At 50.3% G+C, this 21,646-nt stretch overlaps 10 protein-coding genes across 10 annotated transcripts; 5 read left to right on the forward strand and 5 right to left on the reverse strand.

The window, feature by feature from the left end:
- Positions 1 to 319: 319 nt before the first annotated feature.
- M438DRAFT_347218 (uncharacterized protein) lies at positions 320 to 3,771 on the forward strand. Its single transcript, XM_029905849.1, has one exon. The coding sequence runs from the start codon at positions 575 to 577 to the stop codon at positions 3,455 to 3,457; it is 2,883 nt and encodes a 960-aa protein (XP_029758626.1). The 5' UTR covers positions 320 to 574; the 3' UTR covers positions 3,458 to 3,771.
- Positions 3,772 to 4,451: 680 nt separating this feature from the next.
- Positions 4,452 to 5,742, reverse strand: M438DRAFT_300470 (hydrolase; the record flags this gene model as incomplete). Its single annotated transcript, XM_029902069.1, has 2 exons — positions 4,452 to 4,836; positions 4,972 to 5,742. 2 exons carry the CDS (start codon positions 5,740 to 5,742, stop codon positions 4,576 to 4,578), a joined length of 1,032 nt encoding a protein of 343 aa, XP_029758627.1. The 3' UTR covers positions 4,452 to 4,575.
- Positions 5,743 to 6,104: 362 nt separating this feature from the next.
- On the reverse strand, positions 6,105 to 6,920 carry M438DRAFT_347219 (Bet v1-like protein). Its single transcript, XM_029905850.1, has 3 exons — positions 6,786 to 6,920; positions 6,393 to 6,722; positions 6,105 to 6,339 (listed from the first exon to the last, which is right to left on the reverse strand). The coding sequence occupies exons 1-3, from the start codon at positions 6,838 to 6,840 to the stop codon at positions 6,266 to 6,268; spliced, it is 459 nt and encodes a 152-aa protein (XP_029758628.1). The 5' UTR covers positions 6,841 to 6,920; the 3' UTR covers positions 6,105 to 6,265.
- Positions 6,820 to 8,224, reverse strand: M438DRAFT_347220 (formyltetrahydrofolate deformylase-like protein). The gene has a single exon (XM_029905851.1). The coding sequence runs from the start codon at positions 8,134 to 8,136 to the stop codon at positions 7,282 to 7,284; it is 855 nt and encodes a 284-aa protein (XP_029758629.1). The 5' UTR covers positions 8,137 to 8,224; the 3' UTR covers positions 6,820 to 7,281.
- Positions 8,225 to 9,099: 875 nt separating this feature from the next.
- On the forward strand, positions 9,100 to 10,528 carry M438DRAFT_300478 (glycoside hydrolase). Its single transcript, XM_029902070.1, has 2 exons — positions 9,100 to 9,407; positions 9,516 to 10,528. The coding sequence occupies exons 1-2, from the start codon at positions 9,259 to 9,261 to the stop codon at positions 10,450 to 10,452; spliced, it is 1,086 nt and encodes a 361-aa protein (XP_029758630.1). The 5' UTR covers positions 9,100 to 9,258; the 3' UTR covers positions 10,453 to 10,528.
- A 1,561-nt stretch (positions 10,529 to 12,089) lies between these two features.
- Positions 12,090 to 14,441, reverse strand: M438DRAFT_376007 (uncharacterized protein; the record flags this gene model as incomplete). Its single annotated transcript, XM_029908630.1, has 2 exons — positions 12,090 to 13,571; positions 13,623 to 14,441. 2 exons carry the CDS (start codon positions 14,439 to 14,441, stop codon positions 12,090 to 12,092), a joined length of 2,301 nt encoding a protein of 766 aa, XP_029758631.1.
- Positions 14,442 to 15,047: 606 nt separating this feature from the next.
- On the forward strand, positions 15,048 to 16,088 carry M438DRAFT_357002 (cathecol 1,2-dioxygenase; the record flags this gene model as incomplete). The annotated part of the gene is made up of 2 exons (XM_029907139.1): positions 15,048 to 15,766; positions 15,818 to 16,088. 2 exons carry the CDS (start codon positions 15,048 to 15,050, stop codon positions 16,086 to 16,088), a joined length of 990 nt encoding a protein of 329 aa, XP_029758632.1.
- A 27-nt stretch (positions 16,089 to 16,115) lies between these two features.
- Positions 16,116 to 17,006, reverse strand: M438DRAFT_277572 (uncharacterized protein; the record flags this gene model as incomplete). The annotated part of the gene is made up of 1 exon (XM_029900936.1): positions 16,116 to 17,006. One exon carries the CDS (start codon positions 17,004 to 17,006, stop codon positions 16,116 to 16,118), a length of 891 nt encoding a protein of 296 aa, XP_029758633.1.
- A 1,028-nt stretch (positions 17,007 to 18,034) lies between these two features.
- M438DRAFT_52265 (Low affinity iron permease) lies at positions 18,035 to 19,867 on the forward strand. Its single transcript, XM_029910152.1, has 2 exons — positions 18,035 to 18,167; positions 18,221 to 19,867. The coding sequence occupies exon 2, from the start codon at positions 18,268 to 18,270 to the stop codon at positions 19,693 to 19,695; it is 1,428 nt and encodes a 475-aa protein (XP_029758634.1). The 5' UTR covers positions 18,035 to 18,167; positions 18,221 to 18,267; the 3' UTR covers positions 19,696 to 19,867.
- M438DRAFT_52266 (uncharacterized protein) lies at positions 19,868 to 21,066 on the forward strand. The gene has a single exon (XM_029910153.1). The coding sequence runs from the start codon at positions 20,039 to 20,041 to the stop codon at positions 20,819 to 20,821; it is 783 nt and encodes a 260-aa protein (XP_029758635.1). The 5' UTR covers positions 19,868 to 20,038; the 3' UTR covers positions 20,822 to 21,066.
- The last annotated feature ends 580 nt before the right edge of the window (positions 21,067 to 21,646 follow it).

Genomic DNA, 21,646 nt, shown 5'->3' on the forward strand with positions numbered 1-21,646 from the left:
AAGAGCGTATTTGGATCGTATTGGCGTCGGCGTATCTTGAAACTCGACGGCGTATTCCTTACGACTTTAGATGGGGCGCAACGGCCATTGACGAGTCGTATGATAGGCGGTATGCAGACTATGATTATTGAACAATCTCCTATTGAAGCTAACACGACACCTGATCAGCATGTTTGGTATGCACATTTACAAATATGATATTCATCAGTCGGTGATTCCATTGCCAAGGCTTCTACTCCGCCACGACGAACAGACTTTCACAACGCTCTCGGACGTTTCTGTGATGGCATCCGGCCGGTTCGGTCGGAAGTTCAGCGATGGGTCAGATGGGGCTCTTCTCTCACAGGTCATCGAGGCGCACCATGGAGCTGATCAGGCTGACTGTTGTAGCTAATAGAAGGCCGATCCAAGCGAGCAGAGGCTGACCTGAGCCTCACGTTCTCTTTCTCAATCCATCCTTAGATATCCACTCCTTCCTACCATTCATTGCCTACCATTGCTGCCGTCATCCTATTCGTCAGTCCTTCCATTGTCCTATACCAGCCCGAAGCGACCAATGTATATATGAAGCACCATGTCGAGCATTCAACAGAGTCCCGAACGCCGGCCACGAGCACTAGCCGACATACACTACAACAACCTCATCAATGACAATGCGACGTCGTCAGAAGATGAAGGTCCCGAGATTCGAGCCATTGCACCCGCCGAAGCACAATCCCTTGTCGGAGTCAGTCTTGGACGAGCGCAAACACGCCTGATATTGCCGCAGACACCAGCAGCAGAGAAGCACGCAGCCATTGACGAGCAGGGAGGCTTCTTTGGCGGTCCTCAGATCCAAGACGACGTAGACCTCGACGAAGATGACGACAAAGCGCCCACCCCACCAGCTCTCGAGCAAGAACGTTTACCCAGACCAGTCACGCGGGAAAGGCAAGTGATACAGGAGAGACCAACAACAGAACACAGAGCACCGGCGACAACAACAGGGGAGACGACGGTGCGTCTACCTTCACCATGGCGCGCTGGACCTAAGAAGTTCAAGAGGACGGATGAGAGTCGTTCTGTGCTGAAGGACGGTTTCCGTCGACGAGCCTCCTCGGGGAGTCCACCAGGAGCAGGTGCGGGCATGGTCGAAGGATGGCGGGATGCGCTCAAGACTAGCATACACAACTTCACCTCTCCCTTCTCGAGCACTCACACGACTGCCCATGCCCCTGAATCCGAGCGCAAGACCCGTCCGACCAACCGAGAGAGACGTAGTGGCTCTCTCTTTGCCTCGCTCGCTTCTCTGTCCTCATCTTCGACCACCAACATCCTGCCTCCGCGCCCTCGCAGAACCAATAGCATTGGTAACACCCTTGCTGATTCGAATCCTCAACCTCCCTCGACTGCTCCAGCCTCGACCGCAAAAGAGCCCGCTCCTCAGCGTCTGTTACAACATCCTAAAACTATGCCCCTCTCGAGGGATCCACCATCCAACGAATCCACTACGAGCAATGGCAACCCCCAGTTTATGCCCATCCGCCCAGCCACCTCCAAAACAGCGAACGGCCAACCAGAAAACACTCTCAGCCCTATGGCTAGAGTCAATAGCGGCAGAAGCCACAGGAGTTTGCGCCGCTCTGCTTCAGAATCTTCCCTACACACCTTCCGCACTCTGTCGCGTGTTCCGTCTCTTGGGGATGATAGTCGCTTCGAACACGTTCAAGCACAGGTCAACAGCAGAATGAAGGCAATCAGAGATAGCTGGCAGGATACTAACATTAGACTGCCACTTCTTCCCTCATTCTCCTCCCTGTCTGACCTGTCTCTCAATCGCGCCAATTCTTTTTCCAAGAAGAATCAAACGTCAAATCCATCTGTATCTTCTTCTGCTCTTCCATCTGCAACTTCTAGACCGAACGGTCAATTGCCCAGAGCATCAACAGCTGGCCCACAAGCAAGCAAAACTGCCCAACAGCATCCACACTTCTCGAGAGCACTAGATGAGCTGACCGGTGACGTGGTGATTCTTGGAGGCTACCGTGGCTCTATATTGAGGTCTGCGGAGCCGCCCCACAGGCAACTATGGGCACCCATCAAGGTTGGCTTGAACGTGAGAAAGGTAGATTTGGAAGTCGGCCTCGATGCCGATGCCGATGAGAGAGCTCATGAGAAGATCATTCCTGGCGGCATGCTTACTCACATTGGCCCCGTTGACATTTCTAGACGTTTGTTCAAACGCATGCGTGCCTGTGAAAATGCCAAAAGTGGCAAGTTGCGAGTCCATGATTATGGCTATGATTGGCGTTTAGATCCAAACTTCCTCAGCAAGCAACTCATCCAGTTCTTGGAAAAGCTGGAGTGCAACAAACCCGGTACACCGAAAGACAAGCGTGGTGCCACAGTCATCGCACATTCGTTGGGTGGCCTGATCACAAGACATGCTGTGAACAAACGACCAGACCTCTTTGCAGGAGTGGTATATGCTGGTGTGCCTAGAACCTGCGTCAATATCCTCGGCCCTTTCCGTAACGGCGACGATGTACTCCTGAGTAGTCGCGTTTTGACAGCCCAAGTCAACTTTACGATCCGAACGAGTTTCGCCCTCTTACCACTCGATGGTCGGTGTTTCTTCAACAAAGAAACCAAGGAGGAATACCCCGTCGATTTCTTCGACCCACAAACCTGGATCGATTGGCGTCTGTCCCCTTGCATCGCTCGCCCTCTGCCTTCACTCAACGAACCCCCTCAACCTACTGGCCTGGCTGGTGTTATGAACAGCATGGCAGGTGTTATGAACAGCATGGTGCCCGGTCGCAAGAACAGTGTAAGCAATCGCGTAAAACAAGCCATCCAACACCCCGCCGCCCACGCCATCGACGGTCTAGCCAATCCGCCCGAGATGGACGGCTCCGCCGCCGCCGGCAGTAGCGAAAAAGCTGAAGCAAAAGGCAATATCGACTACAACGGGACCGACAACCTTTCCCCTCAAATGGATGGCTCCACTGGGTCGAAGACTATGGCATCAGGGGATGCAAGCAACGATCCAAACACCTCCATCGCCACCACCGTAACCATCCCCAGAGAAGCAGCCATCGCCTATCTCACCCGCATCCTCGCCTCGGTCAAAAAATTCAAAACGGAATTGTTCTTCCACCCACCCCACGCGGAAGCGAATTTATACCCACCCGCAGCGGTCATCTACGGCAAAACCACACCCACCGTTTACGGCGCCAAAGTGGTCAGCAGAGAAGCAATCAAACATGCCTCTGCATATGACAATCTGGCGTTCGCGTCTGGAGATGGTGTCGTGCTTGCTAAAGCTGCCATGCTGCCTGATGGGTATTCGGTTGCTAGGGGTGGGTTGGTTTCTAGTGAGAGGGGGCATGTGACGTTGTTGGGGGATTTGGAGGCTGTGGGGAGGTGTTTGAGGGCGGTTGGGGCGGCGAGGAGGAAAGGTGTGGGTATGGGTTGATGAGGTGAGCTTAAGATATGTACAGTGTATGATTTTGTACGGTAGTGGTGAAAAGCATAGCATAGCAAACAAGCATTAGCGTTGTCGGTTCTTTTATTCTGGGTTCGAAGGTTTCCCATCATCGGTGTGGTTTGCAAATGCGGTTAGAGGAAGCTAAGGTGGTTTCTTGAATCAGAGGTTTATTCACTGAAAGTGCTCACTCTTGATTGCTCTCAGCGGACAATCGCATCAACACCAAAAAAACGATCTTGCATTGACACAGCCATTCAGTCCACTAGTCTGCACATCTAGGAGTCTCACCCAGCCAGCAAACTAGTACATCCAACACCAACATACGTTCTTACAGCTTGGATCTCGATAATATCACATCATCATAAAAACAGTCGCATCTCTCACTACAAACCCCTTTCCTTTCCTTTACATCTTCTTTCACACATTCCATCTCGCAATGTATCTTACAAGGCGGTGAAACAACGTCCCTTTTTCTTTTACTCGAGTGGCAATCTTTTTGCACAATCTTACTTTCGTTCCTCAGCGCCCTCTTCTATTCTGGGAAGTGGGCGTGTTTGTTTGTCATTATATATTTGTCTTAAGACTGCCGTGAGGTACGAGGGCGAACGAGGTCGATATCGGCGCCCGCGACACCTCCTCCTTCGTTTCTCGTGTGATGGGGTTGGACGTCGGTCGTGCTATAACGCAATAATTCGAGAGAAAAATTGGCGTAAGGGATTAGGAGGGGAGCTATAGGAGAAGTGATATTTGTACCCGCTCTTCGTCGCGTGGTCGGTCTTGTAATCCTAGCTTGATTTATGGTAATGTTGGGTCACGCGAGAATCGGGGGTGATATTGATTGAAGGCATGTTTTGAGAGTTGGATTGCGTTCCGAGATGTATTTGGGATATACCGATTCGGGAGGTCTTAGGATGAGTAAAGGGTGCCGTGCCGTGCCGGATTCATCGAGAAGAAAAAAGAAGAGGCTTGGTTAGGTGTGGAGATAATATTTCAGATTGTGCTGAGTGATACTTCTTCAGCTGATTTGTGGTTGAATTTTCCATAAACTTGTGACTCTCTTCAATAGCTTTTCTTTTGATCTCTCTGTGTTTTATATTAGCTCTTCCTCAGAATGGAGGTGGGTTGAGATCCAATCCATCAACAGTAAGATGGAAAGCATCGTTTCTTGAGTAAGAGCCCGCAACATCAATGTCCAGTCTTCCCCTCTCGCAGTCCTCAAAGTCAACCTCGACGGCCATGAATCCGTCTTCGACCTCCCAGAGACTGCCTGCCAGGACATTACCCATAGGACCAATGATGCAAGAACCACCACGACAGACGAATTCGTCTGCAGAGTTGTCTTCGGCAATAGCGCTGCTGTCACTACCCTTGTCGTCGGAAGGGTCGGGAAGAACAAGTTCGTGGGTTCCTTCCATGACGACTGATTTTCTACGTCTGGAAGGGGATGTCGAGGATGTAGAAGTCCTAGTCAAAGCTTTGGGTTCTTCGACTTTTTTGCCGACCGAGATCCAGGCGGGCAAATGACTCTTTCTAACGCATTGGTTGGCGCTGAGCACGAAGGCCCTACTCTCCGATGCCACGGTCCTCATCAATGGTTCCCAAGTATCTCTCGCGTCAGCCGTAGGCGCAAGATACAAATTCACGTTCTGTGAGTACAAGCTGTATCTCAACAACGGCATATAGTTCTCCCAGCAAATGGCCGCCGCGAGGCAGAGTTGTACACCTTTGATTTCAGTGGTGACGGCACGTAATGAGGAAGCCTGTCCTTGGGCCCACACCAGGCGTTCAGATCCAGTAGGCATGAGCTTTCTGCGCTTGCCGATACATCCGTATCGAGGACAGACATAAACGACACCGCAGTAGAGACTTCCTCCACAGCGTTCGACCAGTCCAGTCACGATGAACACGCCAGTCTCGCGAGCCACGCGTTCGAGAAACTCTCTGGTGCCATCGCCACGGTATTCACGTCCTTTGGCAGTGGGGAGTTTACGGTCGACCCAGTCATCGCCGGCACCGAGAGGTGTATCGCCAAGGTCAACAGCGGCGTGGAAGTATTCGAGAAACTGATCGCGGCCATGAGGGGCACGAGCTCCAACTGAGGCGCCAAAATCGCAGGTGCGTGGGTAGCCGCCTAGATAGGCTTCAGGGAAGAGAACGAGGTCGACATTTTGACTTGCTGCTTTGCGAGTTGTAGCTGCTAGAGCATCCAAGGTTTGCTGTAGAGTGTCCAAGGTCCTGCTTTGGGAAACAGCGAGCTTGAGTTTCTTGGGCATGTTGGAAGGTGGTCTGAAGGTTGTTCGAGGCGATGAAGCTGTAGCCTAGGATCTTGAACGATCTGGTTAATGTGTGATGGTAATCGCAGTTTTTATACAGGTGTTTCCCGGGGGACAGAAAGGACTGTGAGTCAATATATGACCAGACGTTAGACAAGGTTCGAAATATGATGAGCAAGCGGGGCAAGCTTGCCCGAGGCAGGTGGTGGAAGTCCCGCCGGAACCATGAGCAAAGCCCGGGTCAAATCCCGATAGTCATGAATAAACAGTCAGTATGGCTGACTGTCGATACTAAGCTTAAGAAATCGTTGATGTTCAATAGTATGGCCAAAGGTTGTTGGTGGGTGAAAGTTGTCTTGTCTTTCTTGTTCTACGTGCAATGGGGGTATGAAACCGATGCGTCTTGCAAACTCAGCCGCCACTCTCAATGCTCGTGATAATCATGGAATTCATGCATATTGTCTTCTTCTCTTCTTCTCTTCTTCTCCTCAAACGAATAGCTTGTAGACTCTATTCTCTTCCTTTACATCTTCTTGGCGGCCTTGGCGAGGTCGGCGAGAGCCTCACGGCGCTTGAACTTGGCGTCCTCGATGACACCTGGGGAGTCATGTTAGTGGCTGATCTGATAGATTAGAGGAAACAAGACATACCGGCATCAGCGTCAGAGGAGAAGTTGCCGGTCCACTGGACGAAAGTGCTGTTCTCGTTCTCGCCAGAGGTGACGGCGAAGCAGCGGATGGTGCTGACAACAGAGGTGTAGCTGAGGGCGGGGTTGGCGGTGATGACAGAGTAGGTGATGTAGTGGTTGAGGGAAGAGTGCTCCTCCTGCTTGACCTCAATCACGGTGCCGTCCTTGAACTGCCACTTGACAATGTCGGTCTCCTCAGAGGTACCCTTGGAGTACTCGGCCTTGTCAAGAGCGGACCAGAACTTGTTGAAGTCCTGGAGCTTGATGAAGTGCCAGACGTGGGAGAGAGGGGCTGGTCAATCGCATGTCAGCCATTGCATCTTGCGACAATGCAATCATGTTAGCGATAACACACCGTTGATGACGGCCGACTCGGTAACCGAGGTGGAGGTGGGGATAGCGCCAGACATGTTGAAGGTGATTAGATTTGGGATTGAATTTGTGTTTGAGTGAATTGACAGTGGAGTTGTTCTGATCGATGGATTTTTTTGAGAAAGAGGAAAAACGAAGCCAACGCGGGGTTGCCTGTTTGCCTTGACATCACCACCAGAGCGAAGGAAGGAGCTATGACCACCCAAGGAGCCCCTTCCTTCTGTTTGCATCCGCATCCATCAATGATGAGCATGGTGTCGGAAGTCGCGATTGGCCGTCTCGCGACTTGACTGCTGAAAGGTGATATGCCATGGAAAATGTTGGACTTTACTGTACTTTTCGAAAATCATACCGCCATGTATATTGCGAAAATCACCATCCAGCATATCCCTATATTGCCATCCCAGTTTTCTCTATAACCATGAAGACGCCTTGATCATCCAAAATTCAACTAGTCATACATGGACAAAATTTCTTGTCTAGTTGAAAACAACAGTCTTGGTACCGTTAAGGAAGACCTTCTCCTCTGACCACCACTTGACGGCAGCAGCCAGAACCTGAGCTTCGACGTTGGCACCCTCCTCGACCAAGTCCTTGGGAGACATGGCGTGGTTGACACGAGCAATTCTCTGCTCAATGATCGGGCCCTCGTCAAGGTCGGCAGTGACGAAGTGAGCGGTAGCACCGGTGATCTTGACACCACGCTCGTAGGCCTGATGGTAAGGCTTGGCACCCTTGAAGGAAGGCAAGAAACTGTGGTGGATGTTGATGATTTTTCCAGACATGGCTTCGCAAAGCCCGGGGGTCAAAACTTGCATGTAGCGGGCCAGGACAATGAGGTCGATGTTGTTCTCCCTGACAAGATCCAGAATCTGCTTCTCCTGCTCCAACTTGGTTTCCTTGTTGACGGGAAGATGGTGGAAAGGAATGTCATAGTTCTTAGCCAGAGGTGCAAAGTCAGGGTGGTTAGAGACGATCAGAGGGATCTCGACTTGCAATTGCTTGTTCTTTTGACGGAACAACAAGTCGTTGAGGCAGTGACCAATCTTGGAGACCATGATCAAAACACGAGGCTTAGCAGAAACAGGACGGATGTTGTAGTCCATCTTCATTTGCTCAGCCAACTCGGTGAGAGAAGGCTTCAAGTGTTCGGTGTTGTCGGCATGGCCGAAGTGGACACGCATGAAGAACTTCTCCGAAGTAGGGTCTGAGAATTGTTGCAAGTCAAGAATGTTCAATTCATGCTTGGCCAGAAGTCCAGTAACAGCGTGCACGATACCAGGCTTGTCCGGGCAGGAAAGAGTCAGGTAGTGGTCGTTTGCCTTGGCTGCCATGGTTGAAGAGAAGGATGCGGTCTGATTTGATGATGATGATACAACTCCGAAGCGGACAGGTGTGATTATCCTTGAGATTATTCCAAAGGGTCTTGCGGCTCTGAACAATGAAGCCATTCAGGAAGTGAATTGATACTGTATGGACTCGCCTCGTGACTGGGATTGGCTGTGGGCGGTGTCTTGTCGAAAATTTGGTGCACGGGCCGAATCGAATTCACGGCCCGGCAGTTGCGCAGAGGGGGGGCCCTTCCGTACTTCTGGAGTTGGCCCTTAATAGAGAGATTCTCAACAACCGTGGGCAACAAGTGACCACAACAACACGAACATCAAATTTCGGGGCGATCTTTCAGCTCCTCAATAATACATGAACCGCTGTCTGCTGCATACACCATCACGATAGGCACGATTGTCGACGGACATGTCCGCTATTCCAAAATGCATACGACGACTCTCTCTGTCACGAGATTGCCATCGTCATCACACTACCAGCCGGCAGAAAGGTCTCGGATGACTGGAGTTCTTCCTATGCGAGCGTTGCTCAACAACACCCTCATGTTCCATGTTCACAGGGCTGAGTCGGACTAACTCTCCTGCGCGGTCTGTTTAGACGAACCCCAGGCTCTGATTCACATGTTTCGACAAGCTTTCTGCACGTGTGCGGCTGGATTTCCAACGACATCCTCTGTTTCGGGAAATCCTCCAACGGTATGCCGTTTATTTTCTCGATGCTATCGAAACAGCAAACCATGTGGAAGGTAGGCTCTGTAATTACTCGCCTTCAGCTATTGTATACGAAGGTATAAGATCAACCAGCCATCGCAATTGAACGTCTTGCTGGGCACACATTCCACAGTACCTGTACAAAAGAAAGCTTGCCGGCCTTGCATCTTTTGTCGAGAGTATTGTAAGAGTGACTTTCATCTCATCATAATGTTTTCTCTTCTCCCTCTTCTATCTGTTATCGCAACGTCAACCTTGCTGGTTCAAGGTCTTCCCGTCAGCGATATCACAACATCCACCTCCTCATTCGACAACACATTGGAATCACGCGACGTATGCGAGGGTGATGAGGATCCTCTCCGAGGTGTCAACATTGGCGGCTGGCTCGTCCTTGAACCCTGGATGAACTGGGAGCTCACCGCAGGCACTGATGCTGTTGATCAATGGTCATTCGACCAAACCGATGGTGCAGCAGCCAAACTGCAATCTCACTGGGCATCTTGGTTCAGCGAAGCAGACATGGCACAAATCGCCGCATGGGGACTCAATACGTACGTTTGTTCCGAAACCGTTGTGGCTCGACTCAATCGACCCTTATCAGCCTTAACCGTCCAGGCAAAAACTGTATGACATCTTTAGCTAACGTTTCTGAAACACAGTATCCGCATACCTATTGGATTCTGGGCCTTCAACAATACTGGCAGTCCATACATTTCCGGTGCAGATGCATATCTCGAACAAGCATTGGGATGGGCACGCAAGTACAACATTCAAGCGTTGATCTGCATGCACGGCTTGCCAGGTTCGCAAAACGGTTTCGACAACTCTGGACACAGGGGTAATGCCGACTGGGCGGAGAACCAGGAGAACCTTGCTGCTTCCACATCCGTTCTCGAGATGATGGCTGCCAAGTACGGTACTTCTTCCTACAGCGACGTGGTCTGGGGCCTCGAACTGGTCAATGAACCTATCGTGTGGGATGAAACCAGCGCCAGATCAGCTCAAACATGGGCCGTCGACACAGTAAAAGCTATGCGCAGTCATATCACCAACCCTGACTTGAAGTTGGTTATGCACGACGCCTTCTTGGGAGCGAAAGCTTGGGTACCCGTCGCTCAATATTACAATGCTGAGGCAGAAAACTTTGTCCTGGATGTTCATCTTTACCAGAACCAAGGTGGTGACACTTCATCTATGAACCAGGATCAACACATCAACACCGTGTGCCAGTACCCCTCTACGCAATTCCTCCCCGACTCTGATCAGACGCCAGTCCTAGTTGGCGAGTTCAGCGATCAAACCAACATTTGCGTTGATGCTTCTGGCAATGTCACTGCTGGTACTTCCTGCTCAACAGCCGGATGCCAGTGCTCAGCTCAACTCGATCCCTCCCAATGGAACAGCTACTTGGTCGCAGCGACAAGAAAGTTTATGGAGGCCCAATTGGACATATTCGAGGAGTACTCAATGGGTTGGTTCCTATGGAGTTATACCGGACCTGGAGCTTGGGGCCTCGGCAACCTGTTCAAAGCAGGTGTTGTTGGTCCTAATAAGATTACAGACAGACAGTTCCCTGCTCAATGTACGAGCAGCTGAACGGAGAATTTCTCGACATCTAATAACGAAGTAATGTAATATGCATATCATGGCCATAGAATACAGCATACGGCACAGGATAATAGAATCAAATATAATGTATTTTTTCCACAATCACTATCGGACTTCTCATCACCAGCTCACTCGATCAACATAAAAACTTGTACTTCAAACAAAAACATCCGAGTAATATCTGAGTCCGCTTCAATCAATTCTCGTTTGAATCTTCAAAGCCAATCTATCGTCTTTTGGACCCCAAACCGCCAGCCATCTACGCATCCAGAAAGCCATGTCTCGGATATTCCAACGCCAATTGTCAACGACCAATACACCACCGCTGTCCGAAAAAAATCCCAATGACGATCCGGCAACCTTCTGTTCTCCTTCATACCGAGATTTGTAAATGCTTGTCATGATGCTTTTACATCAGAGTTTCACCATGTATCAACATCTCCATCCACTTTTCTCGACCATATGACTACTTTTGCATCTAGGCCTTGCAGATCTTTGTGTTTTGGATTTCAATTTCGAACACATCACGGCCGTAAGGATATATGTCTTGTTTCCTGAGGTAGACAAAAATATACGGACGTAGGTTGTTCGCTCTTTGTTGACGTATGGTGACGAAGAGATCATTTTCATCCATGTCATCACTACATCGACCTCCCAGATGTGAGAAAGGTGTTTCAAAAGCTATCTGTCAAAACGCAAAAAGCGCTTTCAGATCAACATGATTGTCTAAAGAGAGAGCATCCCTTCCGCAATTCGCGAGATGATACTGAGTACCTTCCTTACCTACCATGCTAGCAGCTATATAAACAACCTTTTCTACACTGCAGAACATACTCTTCGGATAACGCAGAGTCTCCCACTTCATGTGGCAGAAGAATCCGGGAGGACTAGATGTCTGTTCCGCAGACCTTTTTTGCTTTTTGTATAAGGAAGGTACGGTAAGGACGACAATGGCGTCGATGTATGTGCGTTCTAGTGTTGAAGATTCCAAGGAGCGGACCAAGGTATTGTGTATATTTGTGACTTGATCCAGGGAGTCAAAGTAAGGAGTCGAAGATAGTGCGATATAATCTGGAGCTATGAGCCCGTGGGAGAAAAAAAAACCCCCCTATAGCTAGCCAGGAGTGGAGAGAAGTAAAGCGTTATCCCTTGATCAAATATGCGGAAAGTGGATATGGCTGTCGAAATGCAAGATGTTTTTTGTCTGCACACTCTGTGTCCGCTGAGACGTGAAATCTTGTCAGGGGAGCGTGTGTTTTGCATCCTTGAATATCTGATCACCGTGGTGCTTTGGATGGATATCTCAACCACAATTCGTGGTCTCCAAACCATCTATCAAAATGCAAGATGTTTTTCACATCGCAACATCCTCCAAAAAGAGAGTTTGTAAAAGGTACAAAAAAGTTTGTGATTCGGAGAAAGAAGAGAAACGAAATGCGGTCGATGCCGCTTGCGTCCATGGGACATGATAGTTATGCTAGAAAAAAAACCACAATGATCTGGGAATATCCTCTTCCCTAAACTCCTAAGAGAACGAACCAAAAGAAACTGTAACTGTAAAATCATGGGAACCAAAAGTAAAGGGCATCAAAGGGCATGATAAGAGAAGAGATCAAAGAGCCCAATCAATGCTTAGGAGCTCCACCCATACGCTCGATGTTGCTCATCATCTTGCTCTTGGAAGCGATTCCTGAAGCCCTAGGCACACCCCTGCCGATTCTGCTTTGTACTGGGGCAGGCTTCTCCTCCCTCTCTCTGAACGCAGGAATACTAGCATGCGGCGGAGGAGCAGGCCTACTAATACTGCGTCTGAAGTCCTCGATAACAGCAGCACTGTTTCCCTCTGGAGCCGAAGTCTGCAACATGAGCATTTCATCCACAGCAGCAACAAGTTCACCCTTTTCAACTCTTTCTTTTTCAAGTTCCTGGATCAGGGAGGTTTGCTCGTGTTGCATGACTTGAAGTTGTCGGTCTAGGTTTGCGAGAGCGGCGCGCTGTTCTTCGATTGTGGAGTTTGCTTCTTCCATCACCCTGCGGTCGTCTGCTGTGAACATCATGGAATTCTCGATGTTGTTGTTTGCTGCATTGGCTGCGAGTTCTTCGTTTTGTTTGGCGAGATGGTCGAGGCGGGCTTGGAGTTCGGCGCATTTCTTCTCGCCGCGTGCTTCGTATGACTTCTTGAGGGTTGCGACCTTTGTCTCATGTTTCTTCTTGTAGACGGAATGGAGTTCGCGCGAGACTGCTTCGACCTTTGCATCAATCTGTTGTTGGACGAGGTGTTGGATTTGTGCCTCGTCGATCATGTTACCAGAGCCGTCGTTCTTAGGGATGGCAGCGCGAGCGGTTGCGAGTTGGGCTTCCAGATCGAGGACTTTTGACTCTGCCTCATCTGCACGGGTTTGTTGCCTTTCGGTTTGGCGGTCGCTCTCTTCGGCGCGGCGGATCAGGGATTCCTTCTCTTCGTCACTGCGCATAACCTCTTCTCTGACGTTCTTGAGGAGTTGTTCAAACTCAACACCCCGCTGCTCCCATTGGTTCTTCTCAAATTCGATCTGCTCGCGTTGGCCCTTTTCTTCACGCAGATTCTCAAGAGCCTCGCCGACACGTCTTTCGGCATCTCCCACTGCCTTCTTCAAAGAGTCGACTTCGGCTTCTCTGCCAGAGAGAGTTGCCTTGAGTGACGAGATTTGTGATTGGTATTGCGACTTCATCGATTCGAGCTCGCGCACGGTGATTGTAGGGATCGATCTAGGTGTGGGAGCTGGAGGCAGTTCGAAGTCGAGCAGGTTGAGCAGGCTGGTAGACTTGGCAGGAGTGCTCATACGGGCGCCCTTGTTTGGTGAACGCTGCTGGTTTAGGTATGATAGGAGGTTGGGTTCTGTAGCAGACTTCTGAGGAGATCTGCGCGACGGAGTCTGCTGGACATCGGGGCGGTTGGAGGCATGCGCAAAGCGTTCGATTTGTTGAGTGAAGTCTATGAGGTTGGTTGTGTTCGACTGGGCGGTGCCAGGGGTTCTGGGTCTGCGCGGTGTGGGAGAAGGAGATCGCTCGTCCGAGGGACGTCTTCGAGGTCTGGGTGTGGCTTGCTCGCTTTGAGGTGTTTGTTGCTAGAAGAGTGATCAGTCCGAGTCTCGGAAGTTGAAAGAAGAGAGGCTTACGATAGATTGCTTGAGGGGGCTTCTGCGATCGCCCAGTTTGGCAAACATGGTCATGTCTGGGACAGCAGAGAAAGTGCTGAAGCAAGTGTCATCAACACCAGTCTCGTCGACATCGTTTATCATGATAGAGTCGTCCACATTGTCATCATACTTCTCGAAAGAGGCTTCGCGGCTGTGAGGGAGAGGTGTCTTGGAAGCAAAGTCGAGCTGCTTGGTAGGCGATTTAGTCTTGAGAGGAGAGTTGAAGCGCAAAGTCTTTCTGGTCGAAGGTGGAGGCATGGCGGTTGTGTCCTCTTCGAAAGTGCTGCTGCGTCTCTTCTTGACGGTCGATCTTGCTTTTAGAGGCGACATCGACTTCCTCGTGGCTTCTGGTGTGGCAGCCTTCTCTGGCGTCTTGTGTGTCTCCTCTTGGTCTGGCTGTGGGCTCTTGATGCCTGACTCGACAGCACCAGTGTTCTCCTTGTCGCCAATGGAGGATATAGAGAAGACGGAAGCCTTCTTGTCGTCAGTCTCGAAGAACTGTGTTTCCGATGGGTCTGATGGGTCTTCGAAGATAGCGTCAACTTCGGGGTCGATTTGAACTTGGTCGAAGTTGTTGCTCGCGACGCGACTCTCAGCCTCTGCGACAAAAGGAGAGCTTCCAGTGTCCTCGTCGTCCCAGTTGATGACATCGTCTTCGTGCGATTTGTTGTTTGGTGTTGATGTTCTGCAAGGAGTGCCGGCAATGCTGTTGTTGCTCATCTTGGCTTCGCGCACCACGGTCGCTGGCGTACGAGAATTGAGTTGTTGTGAATTGAGAGGCGACAAAGGGCTTGCCATGGTAGACAGTCAGTTGCGATGGATTGTTCAGATGAGAGAAAGATGCTGTGCAGGTAAACAAAACAAAAAGCATAGGCCACGCTTTCCCCGCGTCACGAAAATCATCCTTCCAGCAGCAGCAGCAGCAGCAGCAGCAGCAGCAGCAACATCAACGAGCATACCAAATCGCCAGCCACCAACTGCTCTCGTCTTTTTGTGATCGAGAAGATTATCAGCTACCTGATCACCTAGATGGAGGCTCGAACATTTCGCCCGACGCTCAGCGGTTTGAGATTCGGTTAGGCTTCACGAAGGACTTGCTGCCCGAGACAACATCACGATGGTTCTTTATCAGAATCCTTCATCATTCAACATGTGCTTGAAGCGACCGCTTTTCAATCCGAGGGCTCACTGAGCGCTAGAGCGATGCAATATACAATCAATATCTGCAAATGACGCGGAGTTGAGACGGCCTGTCTCTGCCGAACGAGAGCTCCGTGTGATTGTGGGGACTGCGGGGATGTCCTTGTTGCAAATCATCCACCTCGTTATTGGTCAAGTCATCTCTCTTGCTTCTTCCTCTCTGTACTATTCTCTGAACCATTACGCACTCATCACACAACAGCCATGGACCCTTCACAAGTTGACGTCCCTCCGCTCAAGGATCTTACCATCGACAACATCACCGAGAACGTGAACTTGATCAACTCACAATGCGAAGACCCGAGAATGAAGTACCTGCTGGAGAGACTCGTCTCACATGTCCACGACTTTGCCCGTGAGACCAGGCTCAGCACCAACGAGTGGATGGCTGCCATCCAATTCTTGACAAAGGTTGGCCAGATCAGCAGCGACGTACGACAGGAGTTCATCCTACTCTCCGATGTCATTGGTCTGTCCCTGCTCGTTGACAGTATCGATCATCCGAAACCTGCTGCTAGTACTGAGGGCACTGTCCTCGGCCCCTTCCATACCCACGAAGCTCAACTCGAAGGCAACGGCGGTAGCATTTCACACGATCCTGATGGCGAGCCTTGCCTTGTTCTGTGTACCGTCAAAGACACTGCCGGAAAGCCAATCGACAACGTCAAGATTGATATCTGGGAGACAGACAGCAAGGGCTTCTACGATGTCCAGTATGCAGAAAGGGATGGTCCTGATGGCAGAGCTGTCATGAAGAGTGACAATGAGGGTGTCTTCTGGTTCAAGGCCATTGTGCCAGTGCCATACCCCATCCCTCACGATGGACCGGTCGGTCAGCTCCTCAAGAAGCTCAAGCGTCACCCGTATCGTCCCAGCCACATGCATTTCATGTTCGAGAAGCCTGGCTACGACAACCTGATCACGTATGTCTTTCGCCTTCATCGCTCTACACACAACTGCTGACCATGACACAGTGCTCTATATCTTCGAGGCGACCCATATGAAACATCAGATGCCGTCTTTGGTGTCAAAGAATCCCTGCTCATCGACCTAGGCACCGTGTCAGGCGAACAGGCCAAAGAGTACGGCGTGAAAGAGGGCGACAAGCTCATCACATATGACTTCGTCCTTGTTAGCGATGACGAGTCACGCAAGTTACGAGAAGAGAAGGCTATGGAGGCCATGCAAAAGCTTGGGAGGAGAATGAAGTTATACCAGGGCTTGCCCGTGCCTGATCTGGATTAGACGAGAAATCGCAATGCATTGAGCACATCATGACCCTCGGTCAAGCTTCTTCCATCGGCCCCAAGATCCTTTCCTTGCCGCTCTCAGATCGTCGACATTCAAGATACTCGTCCCCTGCTGCAGCAAAACCTGCCAGATCTGATCTCGCAAAGTACGCGGCCATCGCGGGGTCCCCCAGTACCTAGATTTCAATCCTCGCATCTCGGCCAATCTCACATGCCTCGCTAAATTCTCAATCTGAGGATCAGTGATCGAGAAGAACGACGAGATGCTACCAGCGGCTTTAATGTTGCTGGATGCGTACCATGAGTTGCTCGGGTTGTACTTGTAGCGCAGCAGCCTGGCATCTCCCTCGAATGCCAGAGTCGGGGATACATCATCAAACTCAACACGATCTTCTTCGGACGCCAACGCGGTCAGAGGGGCATCGAAGAAAATGGTATCGTTGGCGGTGATCATATCGAATGGCGCGTTACCGGACACTACGACTGTAATCGGCCTTTCCGAGCGGTGTGTGCCATTCCAATGCGTAAGCCATCCGGCATTGCGCAGGGTCTCCAGCTGCTCACGTAGCTTCACAAAGGTTTCGGCGCCGGACGTTTTCAAATCGACAAGTAAAACAAGGGTCTGCTCTGGTTCCATGCTGAAGATACCCTGGTTACCATCCGTGCTCACGTTGCCGATTTGTGAGTTGGTGTTGGCAGTACGCAACATTTTCTCCAATGGTTCGAGGTACATGGACTTGAGCGTCGCATTCTTGGTCAGGCTCCCGGCGTCGTGACCGACAAAAAGATCGTCTTCGAGGAGCCACACATCCGCTTCGACGCTGATGCAACCGGACGCTATAGCAGCATACAGTGGCGTACGTCGCCAATAGTCGTTATGCGAGTGGCATGGAACAGGCAACACGTTACGCATGAAAGCATATCTCTGCGGATCAAAAGATGTCGATATTGAATTGAACGGGTCTGAGAAGATTTTGTCGAAATCGTCTTTTGGTTTCGACATCGGACCGGTCGAAGGTATACTCTGTATGAGAATCCTGACGGGGGATCAGCTCACCTATGTCTGAGCACGAAGTTGGAACGAGTGACTAACATGATCATGAACAAGATTGTGGTGGAGAAAACGATCAGTCGTTGGACTCTTCGATAAACACCACGAGGGAGTCCGAGTCGTCGACGCGATGTAGAGCCAATGGTAGAGTTCTGGACATCTCCATCCAGGTCACAGGTGTCCAGAAACCGTCTTGTCTCGCTGTCTTCCGACTTTTCGATATCAAGTGGAAGATCAGCCATTTGGTCCAATCTGTATTGAGGCAGTGCTGTCATGATGGCAAAGCACCAGGTTCCGCAGGTTCTCCAGCTACGGAGTCGCGAAGCAAGCAGTGGTATATACTCCTCGACCCCTTCCGTATTCGCTGAGGTACTACAACGCGTCACCTCCTCATGATCTGTCTCTCGTCTCTTTCGGGCAGGTGAATTGAACAGACCCTTTCACACCACTCAATCCCGCCTATCCCACGAACTATGTTCCTACCCCAACCTTCGTTGCTTATATGTATGCAGCAACGGCTTTCCGCTGACGCGGCCTGGGGTGGACGAATGGGCGAATGTGGGGATGTCACTTCACGAAAATGTCACTCTTCGGCTTACAACGAAACTCTCCCTGGCATCTCGAAACATTGTTCTGGAAATAAAACTTGCATACATCATAAATCCTCGAAGGCTGTAATTAAATGCCTCTCCGACACTGGATACGAATGAAAAAATATGCCTCTCCGGCTCGTATTTGCTTGCGTACTCTCTTATAAAGCTTATTCAACGACACACCAGTTTTGGTTGTTGCAGTTTGTTGTTCTCTGCCTCACATGCCCACTACCTAAGATATCACTATTTCGATCCTTTCTCAGACGAAGCTTTTCGCGTAGTCCTTTTTCCAACAAGCAAGTCGCCTCGCACTCACCAAGGCCCTATCATCACCGAGTATGATCACTATCGTTACAGTATCCTACCAGGACGCATTCGAAGCCGCAGTTGCACGCCTTCCTCCATAAGCATATGCGCACTACATCGAAAGGTAGCCAGATCTTCCTGAACGTGACCTTGAAGATATCCTGACAGCTTGTAAAGATTGCACGTTTTGATTTCATTTGAACCCTCAACAGTACACCTCCACGATGCGCCGCTTCATCCACTTTGTCAACTCAATTGGGGCTAGGCCTTCAATCAGCGAAGGTGCACCATCTTACTCCGCTGTTGACAAGGACAGATCGCATGAGTCAACCGTTACACTTCTGAAGATCGACACGACCAAACCAAAAAGACTTGACAGATGGCTAGACAAGGTCGTCGCTTTTTCGGGCTCAAACTTTGTCTTGTTCCTGACAATCATTGTTTTGTTGGCCTGGGCATTCCTTGGAATAGAATTCGCCAGCAATACCGGTTGGCAGGTCGGTATCTCGGATGCTCAAGCCATCATCAACATGGTGTTTGACTCTTTCCTCGTCCGTCAACAGTTGAACGCACATACTCAAGCTATGGTCGTTGCTTGTCATCTTGACTCTCGCGCAACAAGTCACAAGAGAATGCTGCAGAATCTTGCAAGGATGGAAAAGCCGGCACAGAGTCAGTCGAGAATTGCAGTACCCGCCGTAGAGTTTCCACAAGAAGACCTACTCGGTCGTATCTGTAACGCTGTGTCTGCATCCATGGGTCATGTTTTGACAGTCATCGGTTACTGGATTTGCATCGGCGTTTGGCTCGCCTTTGGCCATCACCTTGGCTGGTCAGACTCCTGGTTCTTTTTCATCAATTCTGCCACTTCTGCTCTCATGATCTTTATGCTTGCAGTCTTGGCTAACAACCGCGAGCGACATGAGAAATATCTTCAAGAGTGCACAAATCTTGTCATGGCTGCTGATACATCGCTCGAGCGCCTACTTCGAGAAGTCACCGGCGATACGCTCGAAAACGAGGTAGCGACCATTTCGGCGCCCGAGGTCGGCAAAGTACAGCGTGCGATCGACTTCTACGCTGACCTTGTTGGTACTCTGCTTGGAATATGTCTTCTAACGGTTGTCTTGGTCGCTTGGATTGTCATTGGTCCAATCATGTTGTTCGACGCCAACTGGTGGCTTCTCATCGGCACTTATGCCGGTTTGATCGGAATGAACGACGGCTTTGTCCTCCGTAACCTGTGCAATATCTGCAACCGACAGGAAGATACTCAGTACGACCGACGCATCCTCGAGGACAAGGGCTTAGCGGCTATCATCGGAGGCGACAGCGGCGACGAGGAAACCGCTCAGACGACTTGTCTGGATGTCCGATTCTCGATCGCCATGGGCAACTTCTGCTCGCACGAGTACACCGTAGTGGCAGGTGTGGTAGTGATCATCGCTCTCATACTCACGGCTAGCTTGATGCATTGGAGCGAGCTAGGCCAGATTATCTGCAATGTCCCGCCGAGCATTATCGAGTCTTTCTTCACGCTCATCCTCATCACCGGTCACAACATTGGAGACGAGCAGAGGAGAGCGAATTTGCAGATTATCTATCGGTCTAGATTGGAGTTGATCTCTCGTGTTGAGAGTTGGCGAGCATGATGCTGGTTTCGTGGTTGCTATGGCTGTCCAAGGCAATCATTGAGCGATAAATGCTCTCAGTGGACACGCTCCCAAACTAGCAAAACACCTTGCGTTTGGATAGCCAGATAGGTAGTCGGCCTGTGTCCGGAAAAGTTGGCCTGTATTCACGGTGTTCTGGCGCACGCATACAGGAGGCAGGCGCAAGTGTCTGGGCCGCCTTTTGCGAACTGCTCTTCCTTCCTGATCACTTTTCAACTTCTGTCATCTCTTGAAGTGATCATACTTACAGCTCGAGGAACAATACTTCGCCCCCAGCTATGAATTGTAACTACTCGTTCCAGTCCAGATTCGGCGGTAAGCGATGCAATGCGATGCTTCCAGAAAGTTTAGGCGGCGGTCGATGACACCGCCTTCCAGTTTCAGGATTTCGGATATGACTCAGCGGCTCTCTCAATGTGCTTCAAAACCAAAAGATCTTCTCGATGCGTCCAGCATCCGACAAACCAACATGAGAATCGCAACGGAGAAAGACACCGTCGCTACGAAACCCACTTTTCCGGGCTTACCGACTGAGATTCATCGTCTCATCTACGAGGAGCTATTTTCTGATAAGAAAGAGCAACGCATGGATCACCCAGTACTGAGGGTTTCGAAAGACATCTACGCTATGTGCAGGCCCATCCTGCTATCTCGACTGCAACTGCTCATAACCTTTCATTCTGGTTTCGAAGATGAACAAAATTGGGGGATGACGCTGAGATTTATCTTCAACAACCCATGGACAGAGGGCGATTTTTGGTCCCGAGAGTACGAACGTCACAAACTACACGAAAAGCCAGAGCTGATTGCGCTCCTGTCTGGTGTGAGGACTATCCTGATTGGGGGCTGGGCTGACTGGACATCTGCGTGCTACCATACTGAGTACTGGTCGACAGTCCAATTGAGAAGCAACAAATCGTCAGGACAAGCGATAGTTGAGCATTGCAAGTCTATCCTGAAAGATCAGGATATCCCCGAGCATGATGAGCAGATGATACGTCGAGAGAGGGCAGTGGCTCGCGCATCTGAGGCTAGCGTCTGCACTATGGAGTTGCTGAAGGAGATAGAAGATGTCGTGTGCGAATACGGGTACTTGAATCGATGAGCTTTCTGAGGAGAACGAAACTATCGGCCTCCCATCCATCCTCAGGCCGATACCACTCTACCATCCGAGACTGTTTGTCAACATACCTAAGCGGCTCGAATAACTTCAGGCAGCAGTCTATTCAAGGCAGTCACCACGTGTTTCAGGCCACCAGGCATGCATGACTCGGCCATCATGCTACATATTCAATGCGTGCGTATGTCAATGCGAAAGCACATACACAGCAACATATCATTTCTATATCAACAGCAACAAGGCATCTAGAGCTGATAAGTTCTACTTCTGTGGCCATATACCAGATGACGATATACAAGGGAGTTACAAGAAGGACGTTGAGAAGCTTATTAGTCCATCCGACGTGTGTTCAAAGGAGCTACTGCAGGGACTTATAGATATTGCGCAAGTTCAGAACGATCTCTAAGAACCGATACTCGCTGCTGCCGGCGCGGCACGTATGTTCAGCTAGGAGAGCCACGTGGCTTATGTACTCATGCGAGAATGTTCGCTCGCAGTAATTTCATCAAGACTCATATACACACCACTATCTCCTTCTCTCACCATCCATCCTGAAAATCCGTCGCCATCACCGACCTCGTCGCACAACATCTATAACCTATTGTTCTTAAGACTTACCATGAAGCTCGACTTCCTGGCACTCCCGCCTGAGCTCCGTTGCATGGTTTACTTAGCTCTCTTCGCTGACAAGGATGAGCAACGTTTTCCGCATTCTGTACTTAACACGTCCCGAGAAATGCGCTCAGAGGCTGCGCCTTTCTTGTTCTCAACTCTCGAACTGGCTCTCGTGCGTCGATTGGTCTGTGGAGT

Source organism: Aureobasidium pullulans (assembly GCF_000721785.1).
Source record: "Aureobasidium pullulans EXF-150 unplaced genomic scaffold scaffold_14, whole genome shotgun sequence".
NCBI classification, from domain to species: domain Eukaryota; kingdom Fungi; phylum Ascomycota; class Dothideomycetes; order Dothideales; family Saccotheciaceae; genus Aureobasidium; species Aureobasidium pullulans.